Source organism: Drosophila sechellia, chromosome 3L (assembly GCF_004382195.2).
Source record: "Drosophila sechellia strain sech25 chromosome 3L, ASM438219v1, whole genome shotgun sequence".
Taxonomy (NCBI): Eukaryota; Metazoa; Arthropoda; class Insecta; order Diptera; family Drosophilidae; genus Drosophila; species Drosophila sechellia.
In genome coordinates, this window is record NC_045951.1 from 8,784,920 (window position 1) to 8,793,510 (window position 8,591).

Genomic DNA, 8,591 nt, shown 5'->3' on the forward strand with positions numbered 1-8,591 from the left:
CGTCTCGATATTCTATGATCAGTTTACGGTCTCAACTTCACCCAGGTGTTCCAGTTTCGTTTGAAGTGCTTCTCTCGAGGATTAGCCGCTGAAATAAGTCCAGATCAATGTGAGTGTCGTGTGTTTGTGCGAGTGGGTGCTTTTTGGAGAACCGAAATCCGATTCGGTTGTGTGGGATCGTAACCTTGACTTTGGCTGAATCAACGTATCAATTTGGACTTGGAATATGTAAATGCATTTAATGGCGCATAATAAAAATGCACGTACAGTGGCTGTGATCATTAAAGATTAGAAAGATTTAGAGAGTGTATAATAACGAATGTCACCTTTTCAAGGATTATTTCAGAGTTTTTAGTTCGAAGTGATGATCATGATTTAAAACAATTTCATTTCTAACGTATCTTAATTAGTAAATTTAAATACATCCTAGATATTATTATTGTAACGTAAAATGAAAAATAATATTTTTACGAATCCCTACCAAATGTTATTAAAATGCAAAAAGAGTCGTATAGAGACCACTGTACATATATCTCAAGCTACGATTGCTTTGTTGCGACCAAATTGGAGCACTCTACGCTTGACAAATAAAGCTCGCCATTTAGTTCGCGGCCAGTCCAATTCTTATCAATAAAAAAAGCCAGTTCCAGTTGCAAAAAAGTTCATGGATTAGCAACTGTAACCGTTTGAGCCAAGATCTCCGCGTTGCCCACTCCATTGGCCATATGCGATAATTGATTTTCCCGTACATAATTTATGACGCACGAAACTGACAGCCAACTTGTAGATTAAAAACTGCCACTGACCAGCGGCAATAAATCTGTCCGTATCGCTTTATTAGAACGTTGGACAATAATGCCAGCTCCTGCTCCTTTTCTCCCCTCCAGCAGCCAATCATGCCGACCGCCTGCCAAGTAACGCTGCTCGCTGGATGCCTGCTTCTGGCCATGAGTTCGGTTCGGGCCCAGTTCTTCTACCACCAGGCGCTGGGTCTGCCGGTTGCGCACGCTTACGAACCGGCCAATCCGTACCAGGGATATGCCACAGCCGATGCCCATCCCTCGGTGGTGCGAAATGCCCAGTGGGAGTCTGAGTTGCCGGCTGAGCTGTCGAAGAGTGCGCGGTTCTACAATGATCCCGTGATCGCCGCCAATCTGGCCAAGGAATCACTACTCACGAAGAAGGAAATGGCAGTGGTACATCGCGAGGCTGAGAAAATACCGCGGGAACAGGTGTACAAGCTCTTCAAGAACGCCGGCTACCTGAGTAGCAGATAGAACTCGCGAAGCCAGATGAGTTCCGTTCCCCACGTGCCTTGTTGTATTTTAGCTTATAAATTGTTAATATATTGTACATATTAAATGTTTTTTCTATAAATGACCGTTGGATTATAGTGACTGATTGGGTGATTTTGGTATACAAGTTGGATTAAAATGCTACAGAAGCGTTCACTGTATATACAACTCTGCTCCGTTTCCTGGGAGTGTGGCAAAGACCACCTCGCTAAAGTTGTTGGGCTGATGGCGCTCCAGGAGATGGGTTGGCAATTGAGCATAGTAATCGCGCTTCAAAGCCTTTATGTACTCATCAGCTGCTTCTATGGAATCGCACATGGCCACTATACAACCGCCCCAACTGAAAAATTCAAATTGGATTAAATTTATAGAGCCACTAGAATATCGGTTTTCTTACCCAGCTCCAGTGACCCGGGCGCTGACGTTTTGCTGGTTCGATATGGCAATCAGGCGCTCCACATCAGGATGAGAGCATTCGTATAGCTCCCTCAAACTCTCGTGGGATTGCCGCATGAGCTCACCCAGCTGTTTTGCACCTTCCTTGTTGGCTCCGCCAGCGAGTTCCTCACAAATTTTTCGGAATTTGGCCACACGACCGGATTCTGTTAGGCGGAAACAATATTATTAACTGATCTTGCAAAGAATTTAAACATTTCGGACAACAAATGAATGTCAACGTATTATAAATTGACTGTAATTATTCATTTGGTGATCAATAAATTTAATGTACACGTAATGATTCAGATTTAATCTGAAATTCTGATTGTAAATCATTAACTTACCCTGAATAACATGCAGAGCACGTTGACGCAGCTTGAACTGCTCCATGTGCCGAGTGTTGGCGGATAGGAACTTGGTCTCCAGTTCCTGCTCGGTGACTCCCAGCTCCTTGCAGATATCCGCTCGCGTGTAGTTGCTCTTCGTTAAGTTGTCCTTAATCAACTTCTCGAAAGTCTCATTATCCATTTGGCACGCCTCCTCCAGATCGATGAAGCGCACAATGTCCTCCCAGTTGATCAAACCCTTGCGCTTGGCCAGCCATCTAGTGGCCAATCGGCATTCCACCACTCGTTCATTGTAGTCCGACGAAGCAGCCTTGTTCTTTTGAGCCAGACTGTTGGCCACAACGAAGCACTTGCCCGCTGGCAAGGTCACCGGAGTGCCCTTGAGCTTGGGATGGAACTCGATGTGGTGGGCGCAGCCAACTCTGCCTAAATAGGCTATCGCCTGATCCATACCACCACTGTGCGTTCCAATGTACTGCTCACACATGGCCGAAATGGAAGCCAGCTCCCTGCGATCTAGTTTCTTGCCCTGGACGTGGGCGGTGGCCAAGACAGCGGAGCTGACCATGGCACTCGAACTGGAGAGTCCTGCCGCCAAGGGCACATTACCGTCCACAGTAATGCGCATTCCTATTGGGTTCCACTGGCTGCCCAGACTCTCCTGTATTCCTTTGATGCCGCACAAGAAGTAGTTATACCAAGCGGGTCCACCACTTTTTGGAAGCTCGATTCTAAAATAGCAAAAAGGGAAAGCTATTAAGATCCCAAAACAAGAATAACACTATTTGGACTCATCATTTCAAAATTCGTTCAGATAACGCCTTCAAGCTGGCATTGTTATTAAAACAAATTAGATGGAAAAATTTCTAGTGCTTAAGGTCGGTAATTATCATTTGGTGATTCACCTGAGCGTTTTGAGATCCGCATCGTAGCCCGTAAACTTGGCTTCCTCGAGATTTCTTAGCTGAAGTTGGCTATCACTCGGATTCTTGGCCACTGCAAGGAAAATGCTCTGGCTTACAGCCATGGGCAGCACCGAATAGCCGCAGTAGTCCACATGCTCGCCAATGATGTTGACCCTAGGAGAAGGAGGAGATATCATCGATAAGGGACTATAGATGTGCACCACCAGTGGAACTGCTCACCTTCCTGGCACTCGAACGATAAAGTCCGGATCCGCTCCGAATTGCTGTTTGAAAAAGGCGCTCAATTGCTGCACGCGCCCATAAATCTTGGATTCCGGCTGGAGCTTCTGCGGAGCCACGATTTCAATGCCGGCACCCAAAACCTGAGCAGTTCCGTTCCCGTTGGCAGTCATGTTCACCTGCAGGCGGGTGAAACTTTAGTAATGCCCATTATTTTCGCAGTCGACGAACCGTAAACGTGTCGCAACTGGTTAATCTAAATTTATGGGCAAAAACAAATTTACATACGTAAACAAATAGCCACGGCAAAGCGAAAAACAATTGCACCTGTGGTTGTGCAAAAATTAGCTTATCAACCCATCTCACCTTATCAATATGTCCAAATAGCTATTAGCACACAAAGTGATGTACTAACATTCCGCTTATCAGTTGGGGAAACGGCGTCAAAGTCACTAAAACATTAGATTGACGCCAATTTGACCGCTTAATTTGGCAAAAAACAAGTACAAAAGTGCAATTTCTGCCGGCAAATGAAAAGGAAGGGTGTGTGCGGGAGCGAGAGGACCATAGCCAACAGCTGTTATTTAGGAGTTGCCAGGCTTGCAGAAGCCTTAACTCTTGAAATGCGCAATGGATAAAGATTTTGTTTTAAATATTTATCCGCGAAATTTATGTTCATGTCTAGTCCCCCAACTAATTGTAAATCATTTGGCAATAAAATTCTTAGCTGGTAATTGTTTTTAAATAGTACTACCACTTAAACTTACTGCCGCATAATCTAAATAGACCATTAATGACAAACATGACCTTTATCTTATCTTGAAACCATAAACTTAACTTGTATTGAGCTTACCTTCTGTTTACATACCAGAATAAACACAGATATAAAGGATTTTGTTAAGATTTTTACACTTTTGCCGATACATACCCAACAATGTCTTATCGTTCTCTGTTTGAGGTCAAAATAACTTGGTGCCGTCTTATCAGAGAGGAGTTCTAGTTTTCGGTGTGAGCACGTCGCGTTCCATCAAGCAACTGAGCAATCCGGCCCGTACCGTTTCCGTTTTTGCTTAGTCCGGAATACTATGAACAATACAGTGATACTTCCTTATCAGAAAGCACATATGTAGGATTACTGAAGCAAAGATGTTCAGTTTCCCAGCTAGCGATGTTGCACTGTGTGTATCAGTAGGAACTTGTTAAGAGCTTTGTTTGTTTATAAGTAGCTGTCTTTACCGTTAAATGGGTCAAACATCTTCATAACATATGAATTCATTCTTGTTAGCATTCTAAAAAACTGGTTTTCAAATTTCGTCTGCTTTAAAAAATGGGTATGGCATCCACTTTGCGAAAGGCCATTACCTTGCTTATTATTTTGCCATTAATGTGAAGTATTCACCAAGCTGATAAGGTACAAGTGTTTCGTGGAGCTCTTCACTTTTCTCCGTAGATAAACTTTTAAAACGCTTAACTGATAAAAATGTACAGACATTAAAATATTCAACTCTTGTTTTTTCAGTATGGTACGGATTTTTGTGTTTGATTGCAAACGATAAAAATATTCGTTGTGGAATTTGAAATTTTGACTGTTGAGTTTAGGCGTTGCCAGACAAAGGCATTGCCAAATAAAGCTCTCGAAACAGAGCTGCCAGCTGGCGTCAGTTACGGTTTTCTCGATCACGGTCACACTGCAATTTATCTTCGTTGAATTGGAACTATTTTTTGTTTTCGAAAACGGATAATTGCGAGCAACGACTGTGCGAATAACCACTTGCACCTGCACCGTAGGAGCACCACCTGTTGACCCCGCTGCGAAGACAATCTAATCAATGTCGAGTTTACAGCGCACGATGTTGAAGGGCAAGCTGCCACCCACAATTCCTGGTGGGCGCATTGGCAGAGCGTAAGTTCAGGGGATTCTGCGACTGGAGTGGGGAGTACGCAATCTCTACCCGATTTGGCTAATTACAGGGACTCGTTCAAAAAGTCGCGCATCCGCGACTACAAGCCGGGCATGTGGAACGAATTCTTTGCGGAGAAGGAGGACGTCACGGTGGATGAGCATCGCACCTTTCGCATCTATCGCACCAAGCAGCCGGAGAAGCCGGGTCCAGTTCTCCTTCTGCTCCACGGCGGTGGCTATTCTGCCCTCACATGGGCCCACTTTTGTGTGAGTAACTCCCAAATATTCAATTGATTAGTCTTAACATGTATATCCATTTAAGTCTGAGGTGACCAGCATGATCCACTGCCAGTGCCTGTGCATCGATATGCGAGGTCATGGGGACAGCAAGGTGGACGACGAGGACGATCTCTCCGCAGATACGCTGGCTAAGTGAGTTGAATCCACAAAACCATTAAAACCTTAAAAATATTGAGCTCAAAATACGTTTTGGTCATGCAAATTTTCCTACTAATTACATATAAAAATCAATATTTTTAAGATTTTGTCGTAAAACTTCTCGCATTAACTATTAGCTGTATGAACGATCAGGCTAAACTTGCATAATCTCTTTAATTATAAAAATAGCACACTGTGCTTAAATGAGGTCGATCTATTTGTTTTAAGAACGATTACTCATTTGGAAATTTTATTTTGGTTTTTATAGTATTTGAAAAAAACCTATAATTTTTAAAATATTCTAAACAGGGACATCGGTGACCTAATCCTGAAGCTCTATCCTGAAGAAGTGCCGCAGCTTTTTGTGGTTGGCCACTCGATGGGCGGCGCCATCGCCGTCCACTTTGCCCACATGGCTCTGGTGCCCAACTTGATTGGAATTACCGTCATCGATGTTGTGGAGGGCACTGCCATGGAGGCACTGGCCAGCATGCAGAGCTTTCTGCGCTCCCGTCCAAAGTATTTCCAGAGTATTCCGAATGCTATCGAATGGTGCATCCGAAGCGGCCAAGTGCGCAATGTGGACAGCGCCAAAGTGTCCATGCCGGGACAGATAATCAAGTGAGTAGGACTGTCCTAATTGCCAGAAAAGTAATAATAAATCAATCCCACGCAGCTGTACAACGAACAAACTGGCAACGAATGATCTCCCATTACCCGATGATGTATTGGAGGAGGCCCACCACAACAGTATGTTTCCCAATCCGTTTAGCATTTCGGAGGATGAAGAATCGTCACCGCCGGGCGATGACGCCGCCGATGGCTCCTCAGAAAGTGCCGCAGCTGGCGCGGATTTCAAGAAGCCCAACACGACCAAATCGACAACCGAAGCGGCCAAAAAGTACGTAGACCAATTTATTTTATTTTAGGCAAAACACCAATTATTCATTGATTTTTTCTCAGTTATACCTGGCGCATTGATCTGTCCAAGTCGGAGAAGTACTGGGTGGGCTGGTTTTCGGGGCTGAGCGATAAGTTCCTCAACTTGCGCCTGCCCAAGCAACTGCTACTCGCCAGCATCGATGGACTGGACCGCACCCTAACTGTTGGCCAGATGCAGGGTCGCTTCCAGATGCAGGTCCTAGCCCGCTGCGGTCACGCCGTGCACGAGGACCGTCCACACGAGGTGGCTGAGGTTATAAGCGGCTATTTGATCCGGAATCGGTTTGCAGAAGCAGCCAGCGAATTTCGTTGCCACATGCCGTCGTGCTAAACACAACCACCCCTGAATCCGAGGTTGAGCACAAACTGAGGTCACAAAAGTCTATTTTTGAATGGAGGAGCATTACTCTTTGAACTTGCAGATGCGTGCATATACACATATATATATATATATATATACAAAATGTAGTGCGTAGGTCCAGATATATACAGCCGTATATTCTATATACACATAAACTAATAATCCAGTAATTTATTCGGTACTTTTAATTAAACCACTTGAATTTTCATCATTGTACTTTATACTCATTTTGCCAAAATCTAAGGTCTAAAGTGCTTGCGTTTGGGCTTCTTGCATTGTTATAATGAGTGTGTATTAAATATGTGCCAGATCAAACGAAAATTTAACGAAATCCAAATTATATGAATGCGAATAAGTTGAATAAAGCTATTTATTAATCGAGTGTTACCATAAATTCCCATAAAATTCAAATGAATCTTGGAATTTATTTATTTGGTTTGCTCGTCGTGTCAAGGAAATCATGAAACTTTAAAAACAGGATAACACATTTAGTCCACGAAACGGAAGCCGCCATCGGACTTCATCTTCATCTTGGACTCCAGCGCCTGAATGCGACGCAGACGCTCGGCAATCTGGTCACGGATCTCTGGGCGATACTTCTTACCCTGGCCCATGGACTCCATTTCCGTCAACCACTCGGCACGCTCGTTGATTTGGTCCAAAACTGCAGGAGCAAGCCACCTCAATGTATAATTATTCTTATGCTTAAGAAATATTCCAACTTACGCTCGTTTATGAGATCCTCCTCCGTCACCAGTTGCTCTTCACGCGGACGACGTCGCGGCTTGATCGCCGGATCCGGCAAATGAGTGCCGGCCATGGTGAACTGCAGCTGCGACTTGGCCTTCTCTCCATGCATCCGGTTGTCGGCGGGCGGGCGGTAGTAACTCTGCTTGTAGGCTCCGCTCGCCTCGATCTGCCGTAGATTCTTACGCTTGGCATTGCGCGCCCGATCCAAAATGGCCAGTGTCTCCTTGTCAGGATCGTTGTTGGTATTGGGACGCGGCGGTTCGGGCAGGGGCAACGGCTCCCCATTGCGCAGGCTCTCATCGATCTGCTTGCGTACCAACATCGACATCTTGGACTCCTTGACAAGCACTAAGTGGGAGGTTATAACGAAGCGCAAAATTTACACGATTATCTTTATGGATGGTCTTTTCATCCTCATTCCTTAGCAGTTTGGCATGCCCAAAACCCACTTACATCGGATCAGATCAGCTGTCTCCTTGCTATATTGCACCTTGGCCGAGTGGAAGGCTCCAGCACCGCCAGGCGGAATGCGTTCACTGGGCCACATGGGCAGCTTCTGCGAACCGGGCTGTCCGCCATCCGCATCCGGTTCGTGGTGGGGCATCAGACCACCGGGCAAAGCCTTGATCTGCACGTTGTTGAAGCGATGTCGGCTCATTCTGTAAAGCTAATAATTTTTGCTCCGGAAAAGTTAGGCTTGTATATACTATAGAAAATCGCTTCGATAATTTCGTGTGGCGTGTTTGAAGGCTAGCCTCGGTATGAAGTTGTTTTTCGCCGGACAACAAAGGTGGAGACGCATGGCAACCTGGGTTGTTAGGTAAACAGCATGGGTGGGTATTTTTAAATCTCGAAATAATTTATTGAAAATAAATATATGTAGGTATTGTATGTGTGTATATGTGTGGGTAGGTACACGCTTGGTTTATGCTCGCATTATGATAAACTTGCGAACATTTAACTGACTTATGC

The 8,591-nt window shown here is 44.8% G+C and overlaps 4 protein-coding genes across 5 annotated transcripts; 2 read left to right on the forward strand and 2 right to left on the reverse strand.

Annotated features, from left to right (window-relative positions):
• The first annotated feature begins 5 nt into the window (after positions 1–5).
• Positions 6–1,377, forward strand: LOC6604967. Of its 2 annotated transcripts, none has more exons than XM_032718799.1 (2): positions 6–109; positions 888–1,377. In XM_032718799.1, exon 2 carries the CDS (start codon positions 897–899, stop codon positions 1,275–1,277), a length of 381 nt encoding a protein of 126 aa, XP_032574690.1. In that variant the 5' UTR covers positions 6–109; positions 888–896; the 3' UTR covers positions 1,278–1,377. The 2 variants fall into 2 exon arrangements, with proteins under 2 accessions (XP_032574690.1, XP_002029810.1); XM_002029774.2 differs by having other exon boundaries at positions 12–109; positions 891–1,377.
• On the reverse strand, positions 1,324–4,261 carry LOC6604968 (N-acetylgalactosamine kinase). The gene is made up of 6 exons (XM_032718798.1): positions 4,154–4,261; positions 3,226–3,404; positions 2,986–3,159; positions 2,078–2,811; positions 1,693–1,897; positions 1,324–1,635 (listed from the first exon to the last, which is right to left on the reverse strand). Exons 2-6 carry the CDS (start codon positions 3,396–3,398, stop codon positions 1,449–1,451), a joined length of 1,473 nt encoding a protein of 490 aa, XP_032574689.1. The 5' UTR covers positions 3,399–3,404; positions 4,154–4,261; the 3' UTR covers positions 1,324–1,448.
• A 631-nt stretch (positions 4,262–4,892) lies between these two features.
• Positions 4,893–7,263, forward strand: LOC6604969 (protein phosphatase methylesterase 1). The gene is made up of 6 exons (XM_002029776.2): positions 4,893–5,128; positions 5,197–5,395; positions 5,451–5,560; positions 5,876–6,187; positions 6,243–6,467; positions 6,530–7,263. Exons 1-6 carry the CDS (start codon positions 5,055–5,057, stop codon positions 6,837–6,839), a joined length of 1,230 nt encoding a protein of 409 aa, XP_002029812.1. The 5' UTR covers positions 4,893–5,054; the 3' UTR covers positions 6,840–7,263.
• On the reverse strand, positions 7,037–8,394 carry LOC6604970 (UPF0193 protein EVG1 homolog). Its single transcript, XM_002029777.2, has 3 exons — positions 8,073–8,394; positions 7,596–7,967; positions 7,037–7,533 (listed from the first exon to the last, which is right to left on the reverse strand). The coding sequence occupies exons 1-3, from the start codon at positions 8,275–8,277 to the stop codon at positions 7,358–7,360; spliced, it is 753 nt and encodes a 250-aa protein (XP_002029813.1). The 5' UTR covers positions 8,278–8,394; the 3' UTR covers positions 7,037–7,357.
• Positions 8,395–8,591: the final 197 nt, after the last annotated feature.

What these genes read in the sequence shown, in the direction of transcription:
- LOC6604967 (XM_032718799.1), top strand. Translation starts at nt 897, where the DNA reads ATGCCGACCGCCTGCCAAGTAACGCTGCTCGCTGGATGCCTGCTTCTG.
- LOC6604968 (XM_032718798.1), bottom strand. Translation starts at nt 3,398, where the DNA reads ATGACTGCCAACGGGAACGGAACTGCTCAGGTTTTGGGTGCCGGCATT. An exon ending in GCGGATCTCAAAACGCTCAG is followed by an intron (nt 2,812 to 2,985) that starts GTGAATCACCAA and finishes TTGCTATTTTAG; the next exon opens with AATCGAGCTTCCAAAAAGTG. An exon ending in GCCCGGGTCACTGGAGCTGG is followed by an intron (nt 1,636 to 1,692) that starts GTAAGAAAACCG and finishes TGAATTTTTCAG; the next exon opens with TTGGGGCGGTTGTATAGTGG.
- LOC6604969 (XM_002029776.2), top strand. Translation starts at nt 5,055, where the DNA reads ATGTCGAGTTTACAGCGCACGATGTTGAAGGGCAAGCTGCCACCCACA. An exon ending in TCACATGGGCCCACTTTTGT is followed by an intron (nt 5,396 to 5,450) that starts GTGAGTAACTCC and finishes TATCCATTTAAG; the next exon opens with TCTGAGGTGACCAGCATGAT. An exon ending in ACAACCGAAGCGGCCAAAAA is followed by an intron (nt 6,468 to 6,529) that starts GTACGTAGACCA and finishes ATTTTTTCTCAG; the next exon opens with TTATACCTGGCGCATTGATC.
- LOC6604970 (XM_002029777.2), bottom strand. Translation starts at nt 8,277, where the DNA reads ATGAGCCGACATCGCTTCAACAACGTGCAGATCAAGGCTTTGCCCGGT. An exon ending in GACAGCTGATCTGATCCGAT is followed by an intron (nt 7,968 to 8,072) that starts GTAAGTGGGTTT and finishes CCTCCCACTTAG; the next exon opens with TGCTTGTCAAGGAGTCCAAG. An exon ending in GGAGGATCTCATAAACGAGC is followed by an intron (nt 7,534 to 7,595) that starts GTAAGTTGGAAT and finishes TTGCTCCTGCAG; the next exon opens with TTTTGGACCAAATCAACGAG.